Raw genomic sequence first — 27,355 nt, forward strand, 5'->3', positions numbered from 1 at the left:
GTAAATAATTTCCACAACAAATAACCATTTTTTCTGTGGAATAGTAGCATGGATGTTATTTGCAATATAAAAGATTAGTGGATTTCTGTCCCAGGGAAAAAGGTGAACAATGACTATTTGTTTTTTAACCAGGCTTTGCTGGAGATTTAAGTACAGTGCTATATAGTATTTAAAGCTAAGGGGTGTAATCTCTTTAATTTCATTTCTTATTATAAAGCATTAGTTTTACCATTAGAAAACAATTGATCCCTGTATAAAATCTCAATCAGCTTCAATTTTTTTTTATATCTTCTCTCTAATTTCAGATAGTGATAACATGTCTAAAGTGAGTGCTCCACCCTCTGCACCTCCACCATATGCCCCTCCTAGCTACTCTCAAGCAGTTGGCGGAGTGCCTCCACAAGCACCATTTATTCCTTTTCATGGTAAGCTGTATATTACTCACTTTTCCTTTTTATAATTGTATTTGTTTCTTATTCTAAAGATAACCTTGAATGTTTTATGCTGTCTTGCCAGAAGTGTGCAGACAATTAAAGTGACCCTTTGAACTGCAACATCCTTGCCTCTCCCTCAGAGTGCAGGCACTACCCTTCTTGCCTCACAATCCCCCAAGGAAGGTCCTTTATCCTGATGAAGGGCTCATAATCTAAGGAATTGGACCTGTGCTTCACTTCCTTGAATTAAACCTGAATGTCTTCAATTTCCTCAGTTCTGTATGATCCCAACAGGTTTAGTGCTTTCCCATGAATGTTAAAATATAAAAATAATCCTACTAGGACTCTAAGTCTGGCTAATAGCCAGACTTAAAGTTTCCTTGAATCCCCTCATAAATGTTACCTTGCTCACACTTCATCAGCAGGTCAAGCATTGAAAACTGCTTATCTCCACTCACTCTTATCTTACATGCTCACTCAAGTCTGTTGGATCCTCAAACCCCTAGCACTCAGAATCTCCTTTACCCCGTCGCTCTAACCATAGCTGGGGTGACCCCTATCTCTCTTACCTTCCATCCCAGATTTATATACTCTCTTTGTCATCCAATCCCTCTTCATCCTCTACATGCTCAAATCACCTTAATAACCTCTCTTTTGCCAAACATCTTTTTCTCAAAATAAGTACGTATTGTATTGCCTATTACTAAACTCCCTTTCTACACACAGCTAGGTTAAATTCCCTTACCCCTTATAGCTTTGTTTCACTTAATGATTGGAATGCTTGGATATCCAGTTTTTTTCATTCATAATGTTAACAATCCTTTGTTTTTTATCTCTACTTTATTCGCATGGTTTTAAAATTTTCTTCTTTGATTTGTTTGATAAGAGCATGCAGAAGAAGAGATTCTAGCCTCTTGCCCCAACATTTTGGTCACCTTTTATGACATGTCTGTGGGTAAGAATTCTAACCCACTATTCCCATGGCATAGAAATTATATATAATTACTGTGTATACATACAGTATTCATTATATTATATAGTGGTAGTGTAATTATTATAGAGTAGAAAACCTTCCTTAAGTTGTATGATCATAGCTTGTGTTTTCAATATATGTACTGCAATTTAAATTTGTTTCCAACCAATAGAAGTGCGCACATTTTCATTAAAGTGTGTGGGAGTGGAATTCGTTTCCACTGGTGGCACGCACTTCTGTTAGGGGGCACCAGTGCATACTGCTATATAGAAAGCCCCTTGTTATGCTGAGCATTTTGGGCAAATTAGGTCAATTTTGGCCCCAGGATCCAACCCACATCAGTCGAATAGCACCCAGGTACCTATTTTACTGATAGGTGAACATTGACAGCAGGTGCCATTAAGGAAACACATCCTAATGTTTCCATCTGTACTGGGGATCAGCCCCCCAAAACCTCAGTGTGAGAGCTGAGTGTGCTAGTAATTGAGCTACGGGACACTAGACATTGGGGAACATAGTTCTTTTAGTGGTGTAAGGAAGGGTGACTGGATGAAAGCAGCTTCCCATGTGGGTCTGTGTATATCATTGCTCAATTTTTTGTTTTTTTTTGTCACCCTGTTTCATTTCTGGAGATTTATCATGGCATCCAAATGAAGTGTAGGTGACACTGGTGAAGCAAGAAAGAAAAATAAGTGTGAAATTACATACTTCACAAAAATTAGAGGTAACTGAGATGCTGAAGGGTGATGCACATGGCGTGGAGATAGCATGAGTATCTGGTGTTAAAAATCAGTGAGATGAAGATATAGGCCAACTCAAGACAAAAGATGAAGTTATAGGCTTGTGCAATGAGTAATCTTTAGTGTGACACAGTGTAAAGAGTGAAGAATAGGTCATTAGAGCTAAATAAAGCAGAAAATTTACTAAATGTGTGGACTGAAAAACAAACAGATGAAAGGTGTTCCATTTGATGGCCTTATTAGGAAAAAAGCCTAATCATGCTATAAAACAGAAAATGAGGAAGAACAGCCTGAAAACTCGTGCACATTTAGTACTGAATAATTAAACCCGTTTAGAATGCACAGTGAGCTGTATAAAGAGCTGCTTGGTAAGATAATTCAGTGGCATATGACAGAATATCTGAGCACTCCCTTGCAATTATCATCTGATGAAGTTGCCTCAGCATCCCAAGATTCCCAACCTTCAACATCACATCAACCTCATCCATCAACCTGTGTCCAGTAGGGCCGCAGCCACCCTCTCCACTCACTTCAGGATGTTAAGCATCAACAACCTTCTTGATCAGATACTTTACAGTATTAATGCAGCCATTTTTTAGTTATATATGTACTCTTTCTTTTCATACACTGAACCTCACTAGAGTTCAGAAACTATTATTTTTTGAAGCATTATGACCCTAAAAATATTGTTAAGATTCTCTTGAAGTGTGAGGAACACAACCTGGTTTTTCCCACATGTTTTTGACCCCATAAGTCGGGCAGGTTATTGGTAGCACAGTTTTAAGGAACATAACCTGCGTGAATTATGATCGTACACTGTATATAAAATAATTATAATCTGTAAAACTAATAATAGAAACAAGTTTGTTGCTCAGAATTTAAATGGGTACACACAAATTTTTCAAAAAACTATCCGTAATTTGAGAACATTTTTTCACCAACCATGTTTTATATGTTGTTATGTCTCAGAGGTTCTTTTTTTTTTTTTTTTCTTTTTTTCTTTTTAATTGGTGTATATATTCCTTGAAAATTTTAAAATTTAAAAAATTTAAGTTCAAAGTCCAGTGCTCTTTCAGTATTTTTATGCCATATTTATGAATTCAAATGCATGTCTCATTATCATTAACATATTTGTGTATAACATTTTAGAATAATTTTCTTTTTTTTTTTAAACCAAAACATTTCTCATCAAAAATATGTAATTGTTAACCCTTAAACGGTCCAAACAGATCGACGTTCAAATTCATAGTGCTACAAAAGTAGATCTACTTTTTTTTACATATTTTCACATTTTTTTTTTTTTTTTTTTTTTTTTTCAACAAGTCGGCCGTCTCCCACCGAGGCAGGGTGACCCAAAAAATATAATATAATAAAATATAACAAAAAAATAATGTAGATAAAAGTTTTTTACACATTTTCAAATGTAAAACAAAAAAGATCTACATGTTTTTACATACTTTCAGATGTTGAAAAAACGTATATATACATTTGGACCATTTAAGGGTTAAGTATCACAATGTATTTCAGGCTTACAAGTAATAGATTGTTATTATAGACATTAAAATATTAAGTTAGTTCCAGCAATTCACTATTCTTGTTACCATGCTATGCTCTAGTATGTGCCTAGCATAGCAAAATAATATGCGAATTTCATTAAGGTAAATCCATTTTTTCTGTTATTCAAGTGGGAGACCAATCCATCCATTGAAAAGCAGTTTCAGAGGCACTTTGAACATTTGCATCTGTTAGCTGCCCAACTCTATCGAAATCAACTGACATGTTTGGTCTGGGGAATATATTCATATTCATATAATTTATTTGGACATGATACATAGTTGTACAATGAATTATAGTAGTTAGGTGAACATGCCAAAAGCCCCTTGTATGCAGAGCATTATGGGCAGGCTTAAAATTAACTTAAAATTAACAAGCAATGAAAGGTTCAGTGAATAAGAGAGATTGTAATTAGTTTTAATCCAGTGAAAAGGAAGGTAACTCCATTTCCCTGGATCAAGAGCCCTTCACTGAAATTAAGGGTTTTTGAGCATGTACAAGTAAAATTCTTGGGTCTCTTGAAATTAATCTCCAGCTCCTGGACCTCTTGAGAAGCTTGCCTTATAGTTGCTAGTTATTGTTATAATTAACTGACTCGGAAACTTGTACGTACTTTACTCCATGCTGTTCCTTTTGCATGGGCAGAGGTACAGGGGGCTGGGGGTGGGGCTTTGGGATACTGGAAGGCCTTTCTCAGAGTGTGCAGTGACTGACAAGTCTAGCTAGAAGCTTGTTTGGTGGGGTAAGTGTTACAATTCATGGAGGAAGGAGGGGTTTTTCAGATAGTTTGGTCATTTAGAAAGGCTGGAGTAAGATAGATTGACCAAGAGGCTTTATAAATTAAAGATAGACGAAAGGTGGTATGTATTGACTGTCAGGTTGGGTTGGAGGGAGAGTGTGAAGGTTTGAGTGGGAGGGTTTTGAGTATCCAGGAGGCCTGCATTTGCTTGTTTGATTGGTATGATAAGATAAGATAAGATAAGATTTCGTTCGGATTTTTAACCCCGGAGGGTTAGCCACCCAGGATAACCCAAGAAAGTCAGTGCGTCATCGAGGACTGTCTAACTTATTTCCATTGGGGTCCTTAATCTTGTCCCCCAGGATGCGACCCACACCAGTCGACTAACACCCAGGTACCTATTTGCTGCTAGGTGAACAGGACAACAGGTGTAAGGAAACGTGTCGAATGTTTCCACCCGCCGGGAATCGAACCCAGGCCCTCCGTGTGTGAAGCGGGAGCTTTAGCCACCAGGCCACCGGGCCTGGAGAAGAGTGGTTTTTGGTATTTTATTTGCTGTTGGAGTGTGAGCAAGATAACATTTATGAAGGGATTCAGGAAAAATTGGTTAGCTGAACTTGAGTTTTAAAGGTAGGAAGTACAGTGTCTGCTTTCTGAAGGATTTGTGGGAATATTGCAGTTTAGAGAGACAGCTGTTGAATGAACAACAGTAAATGGTTCTCTTCTTTGGGCTACCACACCTTGGTAGGAGGAAATAGTCAATGTGTCTAAAAAACATACATGTATGTATACAAAGATATACATATGCTGTCATGTACTGTATTCTTTAAAAATATCTTTCCTTCCAGAGGAAGGAAGGAATATTCACTCACTTATTTCCTAGTTGTCTTTCCATAAGTGCAAAAAAAATCGCAGTTCAAGTGATCAGTCTTTTCTAAACATCTTCAGCCATTACTCATTTGTTGTTTGCATTTGGAATAATTTTTTTATGTTATGATTAATTCTCTTTATCTATTTAATGGTGATTTATTTTTGTTGCTTTTAAATTCTGCATCATATTCCTTATCACAGACCATGTGCTTCCTCCCACTTGTATATTTTAACCACATTTGCTGAAAATTATTCTTAAATAGATTACCCCTCTTAGCTATTGTATTTTCAATATGTATTCATAAATTGTAAGAGGCTGGTTGTGTTGCATTTTTCACTCAGGTAACATGTGGGTAAATATTATTCGTATGTTATTTGGAATGAAAATGGTTCAACTTCTGCTCTTGTTTTAATGAGATGACTTCTTGTATTAGACAGAAATAGAGTTATTTGCTAGTTTCTGAGTGTTTTCAGAGGTTATTTTGAACAGTATTTGCAAGTTTAATAATAAAGTAGTTGTGTAGTATACATCTATATCTTGAAGTAGTCTTTGTTATGTTGCCACATACATAATTGACAAGGATTCACTTTTGTATTGCCTCATCTCCATGGCAACCTGTAACAACAAATACATTCACCGTTCAGCATATCTAGAGAACCTTTCATATTTTAATGGCTGGAGTTATGAATGTTTAGTTGCAATAATGTGGTGTTTTTGTATTTTCATTTGCAGTAATATATATACCAGTGTATATATTGTATATATAGTTCCCAAAAGTGTTATGGGTACTGAGTGAATGTTTGTACCTAGTTCAGTTTAGTTTTTGTGGTTCATAAGTCAATAAATTCTTGTTGCAGTAACCTTAGCACTGAATTTTATATATTTCTGGATGTTAGTGTTTACCACAGCTGATAATGTTAATGTTTAGCTAATTACTTTAAATATTTACTTGTTACATACTGCATTGAAAGAAAAAAGATGATAAAGTAAATGTTTTAGGAGGTGTAATATTATGTGGTGGCAGTGTGTTGCATCGTCGTGTGTTGGCAATGTTATAATTTTCCCACATGACTAAGAGGCTTGACAGTAATAGCTTTTATTAATAAATTTATTTAAGCATTAGCAGTTCAATAGTGATAAAATTGTAATTAACAAATTTTTTTTTTTTAAATAACCTGGATAATTTTCTTAAGTTTATGATAAATATATTATTGACTGGCTATTTTTAGAAGTGTTTGTTTACTTAGAATTACTGCATTACTTTACACTTTTGCAACCTAATATTCATAAGTAGTATAGCTAAAGTGGAATACACTAATTCTAATTACTCTGTTTTTAATGTTCTCTTCTCCAAGTAAACACAAATGGGTTTATTGATGAATGTACAAAAATATTTGTATTCATTTGGCTTGAAATTCATGGTAAAGGAATCATTCCACAGTGGTATTGACAATCTCCCAGGAGGCCGACAGGTACACAGCAACACAGCATAACAACACTGGTAGTGAAGGAAGGCTGACGCCCACCGCTCCTCCTCCTCCTCACTTTGGATATCTTGCCCCAAGCTCTTTTTCTTGATTTGAAAACTTTAAGAGTGAACACAGTGAACACAGAATTACCTCTACATTTGTGATGAAGTCAGTAGTAAACTTTGATATAGGAAATATGTATAATACAATATCTGATTTGAAGGACTAAACAGGTAGCCTGATGAGGAGAACAGAATACAATAGTTACTTACAAAAAGTTTTACTGTTATTTATTACTCTAACATTAGATAAAATTTTATATGAAAGTTGAAAACACATTCCTTGAACTTCGAAAAAACTAGATAAGAGTGACCCATGGTAAACATGAGAAAAAATGGTGGTATTTGTGGTTCATTATGAAGAAGCTTGGCAAGTTCCACTGTTTATGTGTCAAAAAAATGCAGTGAAGTGATGGGGTGTCCCCATGAGGGTAAGGGTGAGGAGGAAATTGCCGGGACTAGAGTTTCTCGAAGTAGTTGCTCAAATAGAAATCTGATAGTTCCAAGGAGAGCCAGTGAGGGCACAAGACATGAGGTTGAGGACCTTCCATTGTGGGCCTGGTATTCTCAGCCAGACATTGGTGGACCAAAGGGATCCCTCATTGCCCCGCTTACTGCACCTAATACTCCTACATCTTTTCCGCTCGACTCATCATTTCACGAAGCAATACGACAGCGGCTCTTTAACAGTAGGTTTTTGCTTTTAACTTGAATTAATATGTAAGGCATACAGTATTACAGAGTAGGTGAATTAAAAGAAAAGGTACATTGGAAGCCAGAACCAGAATATTAATACTTTACATCTGTAATGCAAGGCAAGTTACCACAAGTAAATTTCCTCGATTATTAATGGCATATGATATTTTTTTTATTTTTATTTTGTTAAGTTATTGCTCAAGTAGTTTTTATACAGTATTTTCTTGTTCTTTTATTCCTATATCCTATATTTCTAGTGGAAATATAGTCACATAGTGGAAGAGCAGTCACATAGGAGTGTCATGGCTCATGTGGTAGCTAGCTTGACAGGCACAAGTCATGTTACTGACCAGGCTGTGATGGTGGGATAATGTTATACTGCATTCGGATGCACTCACTGGGGTGTATGCTGAATGTAGATAAAAGTGGCTTTTCCCAAGAGAGTTGGCACACTTCATGCTTCTAGGGATTAGTGTAAAGAATGCTACTTGCGGCTTTAGTAGTTACTTGAAGTCTTTGTAGTTCACTCGCCTTTATATGCCTGAAAAATTATTTTTGTACATAAAATTTGTATGAGGCAGATACAGAGGTAAATAAAATCATGAACAGGTAGAAATGTATGCACTCTCCTAATATACATATACAGTGTGGAAAATTGCATTTATCTGAATGTAACTCATTATGTACATAACAGTAAATGATAACAAAGATAATTATTTATTATTTATCAGAGTTACATAGACAAGTAGGAATTTGGGAGACCTAGGTCACAAAAAATGTCCCCCTTCGATACCTACCACTGTCATATCCACAAGTTGCTCTAGACCTATTAATTATAAATAAAAGATACATCACCAGGAATTCTGGTAAATATATAAATTTGTGGACTGTATATTAAAATTAATAAATGATTATATATATATATATATACGTATACACATTTATATAACAGAAGGAGAATATATCTTAATCATAAAACTCACCAATTTGACTGGAGATTAATGTGTCATATACAGGACCCCCCCTTTTGCCTACATTTATGAAAAATTTACTGGCCAGAATTTAAACATAAATTAGACAGCTTATCTGAGGTTCCTGGAGTTGTCCTGTCCTGTCGCCTGATACTCAAATTATGCAGGAATGCACATCCAACAATTTCACCTCCTATTTGAGAGGTGTCAACCCAATTTTACCTCTAGAGCACGAAAATTCTTCACATTATTAACAAATGTCTGTTACTCTCAATTCAAAACAAACAATGGCGAGTGTCCTTCTGCGCAGGCACAGCTTCCCGTTTTCGATAACATAAGTTTTATTAAATACAGTATGGCCATCTATTTACATATAACTACTGTATTTCAGGAAAATATATACAGTATTTTCCACATACAGTATAGGTAGATATGCCTTTATGCATATATAAATACCATACAGTATGTATGCTGAAATATGGATTAAAATGATGGTTGTGCATAAACATCGGTTAAATAGTTTTCAAAATGCTGTGAACCTCAATCAATCAGCCAAATTACAAACTTATTTTACAGTAATTATAACTAATAATAATGAATCATATTCTCATTTTATAATTATTTGAATATAAAGCTCATAAATATAATTATGCAAAATGTTCTTCTGAGTTGGGACTAAGTAGTATGATTGAGGCCCATTTTGTATGCATAACATTTTGATCAAGCACTAAGCTATGGATATTTAGTTTGTGTAGCTTTATAATTAAATTTACGGTAATGAAGATAAAAATAATAATTATTCGTGTTGGGGTTGTTAAGGGCCCTCTTAGTGCAACATGTATTGTTTCCTACCTCCCAGCTAAAACCACATAAGGATTCCAGTTAAGGAGGTATGAAAAGGGGTTTAGTGGTTTTATAAGAAACAGAAGGCAGGTTAGAAAGGCCCTGCCTGTTGTTGATGCAGACTTTGAGTCAACAAGAGGCTGCCAGAGCTTGCAGACTTGACCTAAAGAGCCATGGCATAGAGGAAGCTGCAAGCAAGGGAAAACACTTGATATGAGGATTCAGAAGAACATAGCTAGCTCTGTCCAGAAGTTGAGTGACAGGCATCTCATGGCACATGATCCAAAGTGCTTGCAAGATGGGTTTAAGCCAAGTAGAACTAGGGTCACTGGTGAAGAGTGCTCGATTGTATCTGGGTGGATGAGATACCACTGACAGGCAGGAGAGTTCACTATCCATTGATAAAGATGAGCTGGAAATCTGGAGTAGCTCACTCAGTCATGTCAGGGCCACATCCATTTCTTTGTTGTGTGGGTGAAACATTAGTAAAGGATTGTGTTATACCACATTTGTTTCCTTTTCCTTACCCTGGGTGGGGTGCCAGACCAATGGACAAGGTCCTCCAAAGGACTGAATAGAGCCCATTGCCAAGGAGCATAGGAATATCACCAGGCTTCCCAGCCAGAGGCGGTTCGTCTTCTTCCAAACTCCCAATACAAGCTCCCTCTTGTCTAGGAAAAGAAGTGTGACATCTTGTAAGGAGTGAGATATGAAGGCTGCTCTGTCTGTGACATCATTTCTCCAGATGGTGATATGAAACAGGACGCACTGGAGGGTGATGCCCTGTCTCTGGGCTCTGAAGAAAAAAAAGGCCTAAAGAGCTGAGTTCCTCAAACCATAAAGGAAAGAGATCTAGGAGGGGGTAAAACAGAAGAGCAAGGAAAGGTTGAGAGTAGTGAAGAGAACTAATTGAATAGGAATGTGAGAGGGAGCAAATTAAAGGGCCTGGGGAATTGCAAAGAACTCTACCATAAGGATGGAAAGAAAGTGGCAGAAGTGCATGGAAAAGGAGGGAGGAGGAGCTGTCCTTGTTAAAGAGAAAGTAGGGCCTCTTTAAAAACAGATCAACTGGATGAGGAACACTGTCATCTGTCGCATAGTGGATCTATGTGTATTACAAACACAGGTAAAGAATGGCCTGTGAGACCTGGTTGTAATGGGAAATGGAGCAAACAAAACTCAGCAGTAGACTATAAAGTATATTTGCCTTCACCAGATGATATATACAAGTATGTACACTATGTACAGATGGAATAGTAAGTGTACACCATGGTGACAGATGGCAAGGCAGAAGCCAGAGAGTGTGCACCATACTCAACCAGCAGCTAGGCAAGTCTGCCAATGCTTACTGCAAGTGAACCACGTTGCTTCAGCTTTGGCGGGCTTGCCTGTGATTGGCCAATGAACCAAGGTACTGATTTAACAATGGGTACCCTATTGATCGTTAAACTCTTAGCACCCGGTTTGCTGGTTGGGAGGCAGCCTATATGGGAGTGTGACATACGCCAAATAAATTGTAACTTACTCTTTGCATGCCACAATGTGGAAGCATTGTTCCATGTCCACCCAAGGTGGGATGGGAGATGGAGCTAGGGAGGAGTAGGGAAAGAGAATGAAGATGGAGCAGTGGACCCCAAAAAACAAAAAGGATGGTGAACAGGATGAAAGTAAGGGAAAAGTAAGGAACCCCCCCCAGAGGTGAGGGAGGTAGTGATGACCTAGAGGTATGCATGGTGATTGGGAGACCAGTCCATTCTCTGCCTTAAGTGTAACTACCTGGGTGAAGGGAAAAATACATTCTAGAAGCTATCCAAACTGCAGAAAGGAAGGAGGAATGCAGAATTATACACTTAACTCACTTAAGAGAGTTTACTGTGGACTGCTGCCTCATAAAAAAAAAGTCTTAGAAGGGCATCTGGACCATAAATGTAATGTAGCAGGTAACTTTTCTTAAGTCAAGATAGAAATGTACAAAGTGATGGCTAGCCATGTGGGGAAAGGAGTGACCAGTGGAACAGGTGGGGGGGTGGCCAAAGGGCAGTAACAGAAGGGAATGTTGCATTCTGAAGACCATGAGGCACAGCTTAGCTGCACTGACTTGAAGGCCACAGTTCACTGTTAAAGATACTGAATTATGTATAACAATAACAGTAATAATAATAACAATAATAACAATAATAATAATAATAATAATAATAATACAGTGGTACCTTGACTTACGAGTGCCCCAACTTATGGGTTTTCCGAGTTACGAGCTGTCACTCTGTTGATTTTTTGCTTTGAGTTGCAAGCCAAAGTCTGAGTTACGAGCAAGCTTCACATACGCTGCCACTAGTTGGCGCAGCGAATGCCACAACATCCACCCAGCATCCCAGCATTTTATGCTTTTTGTGCAGTTATTTTGCCAAATTTCTTTTTTCTAACCATAGGTCCTAAGAAAGTACATGTAAGTGCAAAGGACAGTGCTGAAAAGAAGAGGAGGCCGATATCCATTAAATTAAAGCATGAAATCATAGAAAAACACAAGAAAATCACTTTTGTTTCAGTGCTATCCTTATGAAACTAGTGATCTAGTGCAATTAGCCTCACAAACACAGTTTTCTCTTATAATAAGACCTCAGAAGGGCAAGAATGGGAAGATATGGTCAGAGTGATAATTATTTTAACTTTGGGAGTGGCTGCCACCACTTGTCACATAATGATATACGGTGGACCCCCGCCTTACAATATTAATCCGTTCCTGAGAGCTCATCGTGAGCCGAAATTATCGTTAGCCGAATTAATTTTTCCCATAAGAAATAATGGAAATCAAATTAATCCGTTCCTGACACCCCAAAGTATGAAAAAAAAAAAAATTTACCACATGAAATATTAAATTTAATACACACAAACTGAAGAAGACATGCACAATTACTACTCTACTAGGAATAGAATACATGACACTTACCTTCATTGAAGATCTGGTGGTGATTGATGGGATGGGAGGAGGGGAGAGTGTGGAAGTTATTGTTTAGAAGGGGAATCCCCCTTCCATTAGGACTTGAGGTAGCAAGTCCTTTTCTGGGGTTACTTCCCTTCTTTTAATGCCACTAGGACCAGCTTGAGAGTCACTGGACCTCTGTCGCACAACAAATCTGTCCATAGAGCTCTATACCTCCCGTTCCATGAAGATTTTCCTAAAATGGGCCATAACATTGCCATTGTACAGGTTGCCAACACGGCTTGCAGTAGCTGTGTCAGGGTGATTTTCATCTGTAAAGGTTTGCAGTTCAACCCACTTTGCACACATTTCCTTAATCTCTTTTTTCAATTCCATACTAATTCTTGCCCTTTTTACCACAGGGATGGCACTAGAAGCTTTCTTGGGGTCCATGGTGACTTATTTTGCAGTTACAAGCACTAAAAACACTGGGATAATGTGAAATGTACCGAATGTATGCGTAGATGCGACCGCACTGGCTGGCTTGTAAACACTGGCACTGAGGCCACACGTGGGACGAATCATGTAAGGCGAGTTTTTTATCATGAGGCAAGGCAAAATTTTTGCATTCAAATGCTTCGTATGGCGGATTTAATGTAACGCAATGCGTTCGTAAGGCAGTGGTTCACTGTATTTTATTCATTCTAGAGTATATGTATATCATGTTTCTGTGTTATTTATATTGTTTATTTTGTCATGTTAGATCAATTGTGATTGATAAATAAGCCAGAGTTGATAATAGAGTTATATTGAAGTATTTTCTCCTGTCTCCCGAAAGCTAGGAATTCCACTGGAATAGATTAATGGCATTTCAGTTAATTTCAATGAGGAAAATTGATTTGATATACGAGCAAATTGAGTTACAAGCTTGGTAACGGAACAAATTAAACTTGTAAGTCAAGGTACCACTGTAATGTGATCATTATAAAAGTGATAATACAGAATGTACAATGAAAGGGGTAGGGCAAGATGGATTGACCAAGAGGATCTGTTTATATAAATCTGGTGTGGAGGGAAGATGTAGGGGCACATTCCAGGAGGGGTTGGAGGGAGGGTGTGAAGGTTTCCTGAGATTGGGGATTGAGCCTCCAACAAGCATGTGTAGATGTATTTAATCGGAACAAGTGGATTTGACATGGTATGTGAAAGGTAACTTGTGTGAAGGAACTTGGGGAAATCGATTAGCTGGGCTTGAGTTTTGGAGGTGGAAAGCATGCTTGCTCTCTGAAGAATGGGTAGAAATGGAGCATTTTGGTGGATAATTAAAATTGTGATGACTGAGCTCTTTTGAAAAGACAACTAGAGAAGGAGTAATAGCATGTTGTCATGTTTTGGGTCACCTTGCCTTGGTGGAGTATAGCTGATGTGATAATTTGTGCTTCTTGAATATATGATCAGGTGATACTCACAGTACGTAGAAAAAATAGCAGTAATTTTTAGAATATTGATTGCATGTTAGAGGAGCTTCAGTTAGATTACCAACCAATACAGTGTTATTCCATAAATAATTAATTGCAGTACTAGTGTATATAATAATTGTAGTACAGATGTACAGATAGGTAGGTAGGTAGTAGGTTGGTAGACAGCAACCACCCAGGGAAGTACTACCGTCCTGCCAGATGACTGTGAAACAGAAACCTGTAACTGTTTTGCATGATGGTAGGATTGCTGGTTTCTTTTTCTGTCTCATAAACACGCTAGATAACAGGGATATCTTGCTACTCCTACTTACACTTTGGTCACACTTCACAGACACGCACATGCATATATATATATACATACATCTAGGTTTTTCTCCTTTTTCTAAATAGCTCTTGTTCTTCTTTATTTCTTCTATTGTCCATGGGGAAGTGGAAAAGAATCTTTCCTCCATAAGCCATGCGTGTCGTATGAGGCGACTAAAATGCCGGGAGCAATGGGCTAGTAACCCCTTCTCCTGTAGACATTTACTAAAAAAGAGAAGAAGAAAAACTTTATAAAACTGGGATGCTTAAATGTGCGTGGATGTAGTGCGGATGACAAGAAACAGATGATTGCTGATGTTATGAATGAAAAGAAGTTGGATGTCCTGGCCCTAAGCGAAACAAAGATGAAGGGGGTAGGGGAGTTTCAGTGGGGGGAAATAAATGAGATTAAATCTGGAGTATCTGAGAGAGTTAGAGCAAAGGAAGGGGTAGCAGTAATGTTGAATGATCAGTTATGGAAGGAGAAAAGAGAATATGAATGTGTAAATTCAAGAATTATGTGGATTAAAGTAAAGGTTGGATGCGAGAAGTGGGTTATAATAAGCGTGTATGCACCTGGAGAAGAGAGGAATGCAGACGAGAGAGAGAGATTTTGGGAGATGTTAAGTGAATGTATAGGAGCCTTTGAACCAAGTGAGAGAGTGATTGTGGTAGGGGACATGAATGCTAAAGTAGGAGAAACTTTTAGAGAGGGTGTGGTAGGTAAGTTTGGGGTGCCAGGTGTAAATGATAATGGGAGCCCTTTGATTGAACTTTGTATAGAAAGGGGTTTAGTTATAGGTAATACATATTTTAAGAAAAAGAGGATAAATAAGTATACAAGATATGATGTAGGGCGAAATGACAGTAGTTTGTTGGATTATGTATTGGTAGATAAAAGACTGTTGAGTAGACTTCAGGATGTACATGTTTATAGAGAGGCCACAGATATATCAGATCACTTTCTAGTTGTAGCTACACTGAGAGTAAAAGGTAGATGGGATACAAGGAGAATAGAAGCATCAGGGAAGAGAGAGGTGAAGGTTTATAAACTAAAAGAGGAGGCAGTTAGGGTAAGATATAAACAGCTATTGGAGGATAGATGGGTTAATGAGAGCATAGGCAATGGGTTTGAAAAGGTATGGGGTAGGTTTAAAAATGTAGTGTTAGAGTGTTCAGCAGAAGTTTGTGGTTACAGGAAAGTGGGTGCGGGAGGGAAGAGGAGCGATTGGTGGAATGATGATGTAAAGAGAGTAGCAAGGGAGAAAAAGTTAGCATATGAGAAGTTTTTACAAAGTAGAAGTGATGCAAGGAGGGAAGAGTATATGGAGAAAAAGAGAGAGGTTAAGAGAGTGGTGAAGCAATGTAAAAAGAGAGCAAATGAGAGAGTGGGTGAGATGTTATCAGCAAATTTTGTTGAAAATAAGAAAAAGTTTTGGAGTGAGATTAACAAGTTAAGAAAGCCTAGAGAACAAATGGATTTGTCAGTTAAAAATAGGAGAGGCAAGTTATTAAATGGAGAGTTAGCGGTATTGGGAAGATGGAGGGAATATTTTGAGGAATTGTTAAATGTTGATGAAGATAGGGAAGCTGTGATTTCGTGTATAGGACAAGGAGGAATAACATTTGTAGGAGTGAGGAAGAGCCAGTTGTGAGTGTGGGGGAAGTTCGTGAGGTAGTAGGTAAAATGAAAGGGGGTAAGGCAGCCGGGATTGATGGGATAAAGATAGAAATGTTAAAAGCAGGTGGGGATATAGTTTTGGAGTGGTTGGTGCAGTTATTTAATAAATGTATGGAAGAGGGTAAGGTACCTAGGGATTGGCAGAGAGCATGCATAGTTCCTTTGTATAAAGGCAAAGGGGATAAAAGAGAGTGCAAAAATTATAGGGGGATAAGTCTGCTGAGTATACCTGGTAAAGTGTATGGTAGAGTTATTATTGAAAGAATTAAAAGTAAGACTGAGAATAGGATAGCAGATGAACAAGGAGGCTTTAGGAAAGGTAGGGGGTGTGTGGACCAGGTGTTTACAGTGAAACATATAAGTGAACAGTATTTAGATAAGGCTAAAGAGGTCTTTGTGGCATTTATGGATTTGGAAAAGGCGTATGACAGGGTGGATAGGGGGGCAATGTGGCAGATGTTGCAAGTGTATGGTGTAGGAGGTAGGTTACTGAAAGCAGTGAAGAGTTTTTACGAGGATAGTGAGGCTCAAGTTAGAGTATGTAGGAAAGAGGGAAATTATTTCCCAGTAAAAGTAGGCCTTAGACAAGGATGTGTGATGTCACCGTGGTTGTTTAATATATTTATAGATGGGGTTGTAAGAGAAGTAAATGCGAGGGTCTTGGCAAGAGGCGTGGAGTTAACAGATAAAGAATCACACACAAAGTGGGAGTTGTCACAGCTGCTCTTTGCTGATGACACTGTGCTCTTGGGAGATTCTGAAGAGAAGTTGCAGAGATTGGTGGATGAATTTGGTAGGGTGTGCAAAAGAAGAAAATTAAAGGTGAATACAGGAAAGAGTAAGGTTATGAGGATAACAAAAAGATTAGGTGATGAAAGATTGAATATCAGATTGGAGGGAGAGAGTATGGAGGAGGTGAATGTATTCAGATATTTGGGAGTGGACGTGTCAGCGGATGGGTCTATGAAAGATGAGGTGAATCATAGAATTGATGAGGGGAAAAGAGTGAGTGGTGCACTTAGGAGTCTGTGGAGACAAAGAACTTTGTCCTTGGAGGCAAAGAGGGGAATGTATGAGAGTATAGTTTTACCAACGCTCTTATATGGGTGTGAAGCATGGGTGATGAATGCTGCAGCGAGAAGAAGGCTGGAGGCAGTGGAGATGTCATGTCTGAGGGCAATGTGTGGTGTGAATATAATGCAGAGAATTCGTAGTTTGGAAGTTAGGAGGAGGTGCGGGATTACCAAAACTGTTGTTCAGAGGGCTGAGGAAGGGTTGTTGAGGTGATTCGGACATGTAGAGAGAATGGAGCGAAACAGAATGACTTCAAGAGTGTATCAGTCTGTAGTGGAAGGAAGGCGGGGTAGGGGTCGGCCTAGGAAAGGTTGGAGGGAGGGGGTAAAGGAGGTTTTGTGTGCGAGGGGCTTGGACTTCCAGCAGGCATGCGTGAGCGTATTTGATAGGAGTGAATGGAGACAAATGGTTTTGACGTGCTGTTGGAGTGTGAGCAAAGTAACATTTATGAAGGGGTTCAGGGAAACCGGCAGGCCGGACTTGAGTCCTGGAGATGGGAAGTACAGTGCCTGCACTCTGAAGGAGGGGTGTTAATGTTGCAGTTTAAAAACTGTAGTGTAAAGCACCCTTCTGGCAAGACAGTGATGGAGTGAATGATGGTGAAAGTTTTTCTTTTTCGGGCCACCCTGCCTTGGTGGGAATCGGCCAGTGTGATAAAAAAAAAAAAATGTACAGGTCTTAGTTATTTTACAGTAGGGTAGTTTGGAAATTACATATTGTATTGTACTTTAAATTTCAGAGTATAAATAATAATAATAATAATAATAATAATAATAAAATTTATTCTCATAAAAAGCATAAGTGATATAGATTTTGCAGATAGCCAAGAGTGCATATACTGTATACAGTATATCAGGCAGACTTAGACTAAATCTACTTAATACCATAAAAAAACATGATTGTAGAGTTGTTTAAACTTGAGTCTAGTAATGGGTATTGTTAGGTAAGATGGTAAGAAGAAAGCATTTACTATAAAAGATCTGGTCTACTCTGTATCATTGAATGCTATAGAGTGCAAATAACACATGTCATTGCATGCCATAATAAAGATCATTTGGAATGTGGCGTTCAAGTGAACACCTAGTTAACAGTGGAGTCCTGGAGCTTGTCCACAGCATAGAAGTGTGTTATCATGGTGCCTTACCACTGACACTTATATGTCCTTTTCCTCCCCCCCCTCCCCCACCAAAAAAAACAAAAAAAAAAACAAGGCCTTACACTTAATAGTTGCCAGTCTAATATTTTTTTATTTTATTATCACACTGGCCGATTCCCACCAAGGCAGGGTGGCCCGAAAAAGAAAAACTTTCACCATCATTCACTCCATCACTGTCTTGCCAGAAGGGTGCTTTACACTACAGTTTTTAAACTGCAACATTAACACCTCTACTTCAGAGTGCAGGCACTGTACTTCCCATCTCCAGGACTCAAGTCTGGCCTGCCGGTCTAATACTTGTCAGTATTAATGCATCTAATTGCTTTACTATCTCCTTTTAGCCTAAAACTGAAGTTCCTGAAGTGGAACATATAGTACAGCAGTCTGAACATTGCTGCCCCTGAAGTTGGTTCACCCTATTGTAGTGGGAGATTCCATAAATTATACTTGAGAGACTGTCTGCTAAACACATTCCATGGATGGAAAATCCAGCATTTTTGTCAGTTTAAATGGTGAGGAATTTTCATCATTTATGAAAATTTTAGGGCTGTGCAGCTCCAGTGGATTTAGCACTGCTCAAGTTAGAGTGAATTCCCATGGACAGACCAAGTGGGCAAGCAGTCTCTGTTGGCATTCCATGAAAGATATGCATCTAATTCAATTAAGAAGTGATTCTACATCAATGGTTATTTGATATAGAGAATTAGGTCAGGAAGAGAATATTAAAATATGTAGATTGAACACAATTAATTCTTGTTGTAGAGGCTAATCTAAGGCCTTTCACAGCAACGAAACCCATCTACAGTGTCTTTGAATCTGACAAAAACTCTAAACTTTTGTACTTTGTTAAATATGTTATTCAGCCGAAGTACTACCACACGCAGTATGACTATAGTTTATAGCCTTCACAAGAATCTGGATATGGTACACCTTACAAAACAGGGGCCTGTAGTGCTGTAGACTATGGACCTACCAGCATACATTCACTACTCTGTGTTGATTGATAGCATGTTAAAAATCCTTGGTGAACTCAGACTTACACTTTCTAAAGGTGTCACTGAAATCCTCAATTTATCATTATGATTATCTATAAAATAACGTAAGTAATGCATTTAACCCTTTCAGGGTCCGTGCCGTAGATCTACGGCTTTATGTTCAGGGTCCAAACCGTAGATCTACGCCATGAGCTCAGCTCACTCTGATAAGCTGTGAGTGGTAAATTTGGGCCTAGATATGAGAGAATACATCTATGTGGTATGTGTGTACCACATAAAACAAATCCTGCAGCACACAGTGTATAATGAGAGAAAAAAACTGAGACCGTGAATTTTTATTATAACAGCGACTTTGCAGTGTTTTTTCGTATGTTTTTTATAGTTGTATTTGCAATTTCTTGGTCTCATTTGATAGAATTAAAGACATATTACAGAAATAGAGATGATTTTGATTGGTTTTAGCACTGGAAATGGCTTGAAACTGAGCTCAAAGTAGCGGAAATGTTAAATTTTTGCCGATGTTCAAGAGAAAACAAATGACCTTACACATCTAATACACGCCAGCTGGTGGGTTTAATATGCATTCACAAATGTGGTGATGATATTTATACAATTATTACAATATTGCATAACAGTAAATCTTCTATTTTTTGGTTTGAATAAAAATTCATTATGTGAATAAAAACCAAAATGGAATTCATTTGTAAAGCCTCAAAACATAACTAATGAACAGAAGAAATGTTAGTTTAGTACCAAGAATACCTACATTGTTTATTCTGGACCCTATTTTGAAATTGGAATATTTTGAACTTTGTGTTAAATAAATTGGTCTGCCACTACAGATACCTATGGCTACACCTGAATATGGGGATGAGTTTGTCATTTCTCCCAATACACACAACTACAACAGTCAGACAGACACCACACAGGTAACCTCCCTGGAAATTGGAGATGAGTCAGATGCACAGGACCTACCTGCAATGAATGATGAAACAGAGAACACTAATGTAACCATGGTACCTGTTAAGGTGATAGGTGTTAAATGAAGCACTAACCCAGAAGTGCCATCCTCCGGAGAGGCATTGGATTCGCCTGACCTTCCTCATATTATAACAAATTTCCAGAAAAAAATGAGCATCTTGAACAGATCCTGACAAGTTTAATAAATATATGTAATCAGGATGATGCTCTTGAGCATGGTGATGATGTCAAAAGTGCAGCAATCTCCGTTCAGCTTCCAGCAATTTGTGAGAAAGAAGCCCATAACTCTTGCCTTCAAAACTTGCCTCATAACTGGCTGCCAAAATGCCGAAAAATGCTTAAAAATAAAGGTTCTGAAGATAAAGACGTACAAACTATGCTATTTGCTCTTAAGTGTCTGCACACTGCAGTCAAAGCATAATAGTTTTACCATCTTATGAGCAAGAGATTGTAATAACTCACTACAATGGATACATTACAAATCTTTTCATGGAACATTGCTTCCATCAGGAAGTGGTTGCCTGACTTACATCATATTAGTGCAACCAAGAATATTGATGTCATCTGTTTGCAGGAATGTAGATTGAAAGATGGAGCACCTCCACCAAACTTGCCTGGATATGCAGCTTATAACCTAAGGTCAACCAACTGTTGTGTGATGTATGTCAGAAAGAACTTGCCACATTCACTCCTTTCCTTGCAGAGTCGAGTTAACATGCAGTATCATGGTGTCAAAGTATATGCAGGCGATTTTTCCATAAATATTTTTAATCTCTATGCCCCAGCGAACCAGCTTCGACCTGATGCTTTACCAGATCGCATCAATAGTGAACCTACCATCATTCTTGGAGATTTTAATGCCAGACATAAGAATATTGGTGGGTCTATTACAAACACCAATGGAACTAAACTAGTGAGATTGCTGAATGAGCATGATAATGTTCGAATTGTGGGCACTACTGAGCCTACTCACATATATGGTGGCATACTAGATCTGTGTCTTGGATTTAATACATCATATATGATGCATGACTCTGTCATAGTTGATGATCTTCTATCTGATCACTTCCCAAGACTAACAACTGTCAATCTTGATCACATCTCCAGCAATCAAGGAGCTAAATACAGAAGGAGGAAACTTATTCTCAAACCAGAACACAGAGACAACTTTATTAACCACTTGGATCAATGGTATAAGAATTACGAGCCCACTGGCACACAAAAATTTAATGATGATTTAATTACCACTATTGAGAGTGTTCTCACAGATCAAGTGGGCAGGAATAGGAAACAAAGACCCTCCACTATAAATAACAATAAAAACCAATGTAAATACTATAATGATCCACAGCTGCGCAATCTAACACATGCAGCTAGGAGGATTGGTAAAGCATACCGTGAATGTAGAACCCCAGACCTGCTCAGAACGTTCCAAGCTGCACTAACAAATGCAAGGAATAGAAAGGAAGAACTTAGGCAACAGGAATGGGAACAGTTTGTTAGTGGATTAAATAGGTCCACCCCTTTGAGTTTGGCTTGGAAAGGTATAAATAAAATAACCAGGAAAAAGACTGGCAATGTTGCTCATCCCTTTCCTCTTGAAAAAGCAAATGACCTCATAAATGACTGGTCCAAAACATCCAGGCATGAAAGCCTTCCATCTCATATTAGAAAAAATTTAGAGAGTACTTCTGAAGAAATGTTGAAACTGATTAATTTTATGAGCCAAAATATTGATGAGAGTGATTGCCTCTTTACCGAGTATGAATTAGATAATGCATTAACCAAAGGTCGATCAACTGCTCCTGGAGAGGATGGTATAACCTATGATATTCTCAGAACTCTAAGGCATGTGCCTGATAACCCTTTGTTGGCACTGTATAATCTCAGTTACATTGAGGGCGTTCTTCCTACTTCCTGGACCAATAGTCTCATTGTGCCTATCCCTAAGCCCCAACAGCCTGATACATTTAGGCCGATCTCCTTAACTAGTTGTCTTTGCAAAACTTTTGAAAGAATGATGCTTAACAGATTGTACTACAGAATCAGACATCAACTTTCCCCCTACCTCTATGGGTTCATGAAAGGTAAAAGTGTGCAGAACTGTATTTCCACCTTTCTCACTGCACACACCTCTACTGGTTTTACCACTTTTCTTGATCTAAAATCTGCATTTGATATTGCAAACAGAACCGTTATACTACATGAACTAGCCAAAATGAATATTGGTGGTAGCTTACTCTGCTGGATAATAGGATACCTGTCAAATAGAGTATCCTCTGTCCTTTACCAAGGCTTCAGAAGTGATTCTAAAGAAATGTCTTTAGGTACACCGCAGGGAGGAGTTCTTAGTCCCATGCTATTTAATATTCTGATTAATGCTCTCCTAAATGCTCTACCTGCCTCACCTAAACATATAGCTATAAGCTATGCTGATGATATCATGATCCATACAACAGGGCATAAGAAGATGAATACCATTCTTAATGAAGTTCAAGCAATTTGTAATCGACTAGGCCTCATAATATCTTCCTCTAAAACAAAGATATTAACAAGCAAATGACATCCCCCACCCATCTATTTGCAGGGTGAAATCATTAGCTACGTTAAAACTTACAGATATCTTGGTGTAGATGTACCCTTTAACAAATCCACTATACCACAACTAAACAAGAAATGTAAAGCTAGGCTAAATGCTCTCAAAGCTGTTGCTGGCTACAATCCCAACTATGGTGCTAATGTGAGAATCGTGAGAATGATGTACATAGCCTATGTTAGGTCCTTAATTGATTATGCTGCTCCCATGTTGATATTAGCTAGAGAAAGTTCTCTCCGACCCTTGGAGTTAATGCAAAATGAAGCTCTCAGGACTATTCTTGGCTGTCCCAGATCTACAAAAGTTCTTAACATGAGGAAGGAGCTTGGTATTTCTAGTATCAGTGATAGGATTGTTGAAATTAACACTGTACTCGGTATTAGAATGTTGAGAAACGAACCAGACACTGTCACAGTGAATCTTACCAAGTGTCTAGAGGTAAATACACACAGATCTAAATGGATTGTGAAAACGTGCAATTGCATTAAGTTTTATAACCTGCATGAACTGTATCACTGTAGGCAACAAGAGCATTTCACCCCTCCATGGAAGATGTGTTCATTTAATATCACATACCTACAAGTCCCTCCCAAGAAGCTCATTGCTAGTAATCCCTTCCTTAAATCTCTTGTTAGAGCAACTGCTCAAGAAGAAATTTTTCGCCTAGCTGGTAGTAATAAGTTATCACAAGTTATATACACTGATGGATCTAAACAGGAGTCTTCTGGCAGGACTGCATCTGCTCTTGTTGCCACCTCCCTAGTTAAGAACGATAATAAATTTGTTGAGTTAGGCATAAGAATTAACAACTGGGCGTCTACACTGCAAACTGAATTGTTTGCAATCCTAATGGCGCTAAAGCTAACCTATGACACTGAGCTTGACTCTATCATCATTACTGATTCTATGTCATCATTGAAGGCTCTTGGCTCATATAATGACTCCAACAACATGCTCATTGGGGAAGCCAGGTATAGATACTCAAAAATTAGGGACAAAGGAATTAATGTACAATTGCTATGGATCCCATCACACATTGGATTACTCCTTCATGATAAAGTTGATATGTTAGCCAAGAAGAGTATCCAGAAGGAGAACGTAGAATATAACTTTGGTATAACTGTGTCTAGCATTAGGAATAATATTAGGAGAGAAGTAAATAATGAAGATGATTGTTATAGGAATGCAGTTAGAAGCCTGAGTAGATCTATAACCCACTATGATAACATGAACGTAGATAAGTATGTTTATGGAGCAACTTGCAATGTGAACAGACTGACTGATGTTGTAGTGGCCAGGCTTAGGCTTGGTTAAAAGTACTTCTGGCAGTTTGGGAGACACACAGATGATGATCAAACTAAATGTAAATTATGTGATCAGGCATATGGTCACTCTCTTGAACACTATGTGCTTAATTGTCCACTTATTGAGGAATACAGAGACAGACAGTATAATAACCTATGTGACATGTCAAGATATCTTATTAATGAAAATAAGATACCAGATATACTAAGCAAATTTCCTAAATTTGCTTGTAACAGATAAGTGAACTATAGATATGTAGATATAAATCCATATGTATTCCTGTTAACCCTTTGGGGCCTAGTTCCTAGACCTTTTGTGTATCCACATGCTCTCGCGCTACCGTCCACAGGATGGATATGGGGTGCACAATAAACTAGCCACTTCGGTGGCAAAATCTAAATCTGTTAAATTGGCCAAATTACCAATTTCCGATCACATTATTTTGTAGTTGAAACAGTTGACTTGGTGATTTCTTGTGCTCAGTCGATAGAATAGAAGTAATACTAGTGAAATAGCTAAGAATTTGGTCGACTGGAATAATGTAATTGGCTTAAAATAGGAGTCAAAGTTGGCAAAATCGCTGATTCATAAATATCGCTGACACATCAAAATTTTGCGAGAGCATAATTTCGTCAATTTTCTATCAAATTTTGTACTTTTTGTTTTATTACCTTCAGAAAAAGATTCTCTACCATTTCATATGAAAAAATAACAAATTTTTTTTTTAAATTCTTGGACCCTGGTGTGCACTTTGAAATTTGGCCTCTGGACCCTGAAAGGGTTAAAGTAGAAAGACTATCAACTATAGAGTGAATGGACTTTTATAGTTTTTTTTTTTTTTCTTTTCAACAAGTCGGCCGTCTCCCACCGAGGCAGGGTGACCCAAAAAAGAAAGAAAATCCCCAAAAAGAAAATACTTTCATCATCATTCAACACTTTCACCACACTTGCACATTATCACTGTTTTTGCAGAGGTGCTCAGAATACAACAGTTTAGAAGCATACACATATAAAGATACACAACATATCCCTCCAAACTGCCAATAGGTTTTTATTTTAGATATTCTTTCAACTCCTGCCACTGAGTTTAGCTCCTGCATATTTATAAAGGATAAGCTTTGATTGTCATTGGGTTAGAACTTGAGTAACTACCCCCATATGAGCATCTTTGCAGTGTCTGCTGAGATGTGTTGTGAGATTTCATCATAACTTGACCACCACCTTTTTGGCTGTACTTTTTACAGCCCATAGACAGTTGTTTAGATCTAGAATCTCTATCACCCAAATAAAAAAAAATTTTCTTTGGTGATACAGTACAGTTCATATACTATCAGTGAGTATAAACATAGAGCTCAGATTGTTGAACACCATGGAAGCAATATTTCCATTGTTTTTATCCTACATCAATACGTATAACTTAGCTGCTTCATTTGTGTGTGACTTAGGTACACTGTGTTAAATGTGTGTCCAAATGGGTTAAGGATGGAATACTAGGTGTGAAATTGCCATTAAGTAATTACCTATTTGTAATTGCCTGTTTGTATCTGTGGGAGCAGAACTGTGCTCGTGGTGTCTGATCTTGATCAGTGTGTGAAGGCATACCCGTGCTTAGAATGATCCTCTCGGCCATCATTCAAACAAGGACTGCTGGAGTTTATTTGATTACATTACCTCAAAATTCACATAATCTATTCAATACAGGAATCTCTTAAACTGGTAATATTTTGTTTACATGTTAAGGGACACCACAAGACATGTGCATACTTCTATGCCCTCTTCACCACAACTTGTAGAAATTGTGCTCGAGGTATAATATAGTATTCTGATTTGTGTACAAGATATTGCACTTGGCATGGTAGCAATTATTTTATTTTTTAGCACTTTTGGTTTTATAAAAAATAAATTTTCACAGCCCAAATAAATATTTACACCAGTAGTTAATGCTGAGGGGCATTAATAGTTGTTGCAGCTATCTGTGTTAATCTAAAGATTGTCATCCTTGTTAATCTGTAGTTTTGGATGAAGAGTTGTGAAAATATTTAATACATGTAGAAGTGCATGTGTTTTATGGGGTTGCTGGGTCAATACTCAGGATGACATCAATTTATTAACGAGTTTTTAATATTTTAAACCTATGTGTCTTTGCTGTTTGTCATATGAAAATTAAATCTGTTTCTTAATAATTTAATTAATATTATAATGATTTATGGGTAGTATTTTCAAATAAACTTTTAGCAGGGAAAGTCTCTATTATATAATGTTTCACCTACAATGGAGCTTTATCAGAGAAAGAAATAAGCTCGAACACCTCTCTGTAAATCATACCAGCATTGTGAGGTCAGGTCAGGTGGTGAAGTCAGTGGAGATGCAAACCTGGGCATGAGGTCAAGTTTGTTTTGAGTGTTGATCTTGTTGATGCAAGATCAACATTAAGCTCTGTGATCTGACACTGAGATCCCAGTTCTGCCCTCACTTGATGTTACCTGATTTTTGTCACCATTGACCTATCCACTACCTGACCTGACCTCAGGAGGTTTGTATGCCATTATAAGACAGTGTTTTTGCTTATTAGTTTCTACTGTACTTGATAAAGCCCCACTGTTGATGAAACATCATGCCCTTGAATCATCATAACATTAATGAAATCATGCAGAAACAAGTTTGTTTTTCATTTAATATACAGTACAGGTACTCATATTTAAAGTATTAAAAATATAGTGGTAGTGACAGTGGACACATAAGCCCACCAACAAGTACATTTCACTAACCATATAACAATGGGTATGCACTCTCACTTGTTTAAAAGCTGGGAGCCAGTTTGTAGTTCTATTACAACTGTAGCAGTCCCATGAAATGTATTTAAGATGCTCTGGAAGTAAGTACTGTAGTTTAGTGTCAGACACACATGCGATCACAGTGTGCAGCTCCCTCAGAAAAGTCTTTTGATCAGCAATTACCTTTGAATTTTGACTATACGACTTTATAGAATCGAACCCAAGATACTAGGCTGCCTTAATACAGTAAGTTTTGCCTGGATTCACAAATACATTTCTATTATATTGGTCACGCTGTATTGCTGTACTGCATTTAAGATGCAGAATGAGCTAAGTGTGAAGGCATGGGCCATTTCTCTTATTTCATAAGCTGTTGACAGAACTTACATTTGTATATTGCTGTACATTATGATAAATTATTAATTTTGTCATCTAATTAAAAAATGCAAAGTAAATTTAGAAAGGTGCTAGTTTCAAAATACAGCCTCTCCTCACTTAACGACAGAGTTCCATTCCTGAGACCAGGTCATTAAACAAATTCGTTGCTAAGTGAGGAGCATACTATAATGGTAGTGAGTTTGTGTCAACCATATTTGATATTGTTTTAATGTCACTTTTGCACCATTTATAACATTTCTGGTACACTTTTTTAAATGTTTATACACTAGTGTACTGTACTGTATATTGAAATAAACAGAATAGAGGAAATCAGCTCTAACATACATTATTTAGGTATGAAT

At 37.7% G+C, this 27,355-nt stretch overlaps 1 protein-coding gene across 4 annotated transcripts in view; it reads left to right on the plus strand.

Moving 5' to 3' along the window:
- Positions 1 to 269: 269 nt before the first annotated feature.
- Positions 270 to 27,355, plus strand: part of LOC128684742 (LITAF domain-containing protein) — a 76,341-nt gene continuing 49,255 nt past the window's right edge. For 2 of the 4 annotated variants that reach the window (XM_070104414.1, XM_070104420.1), the window contains exon 1: positions 285 to 425. In XM_070104414.1, the coding sequence (XP_069960515.1) occupies positions 317 to 425 (109 nt within the window). In that variant the 5' untranslated portion in view covers positions 285 to 316. Of the gene's footprint in view, positions 426 to 6,896; positions 7,529 to 27,355 lie in introns of those variants that run through there. The other 2 variants (XM_070104424.1, XM_070104408.1) reach the window with 2 other exon arrangements.

This window comes from Cherax quadricarinatus, chromosome 5, assembly GCF_038502225.1.
Source record: "Cherax quadricarinatus isolate ZL_2023a chromosome 5, ASM3850222v1, whole genome shotgun sequence".
Taxonomy (NCBI): domain Eukaryota; kingdom Metazoa; phylum Arthropoda; class Malacostraca; order Decapoda; family Parastacidae; genus Cherax; species Cherax quadricarinatus.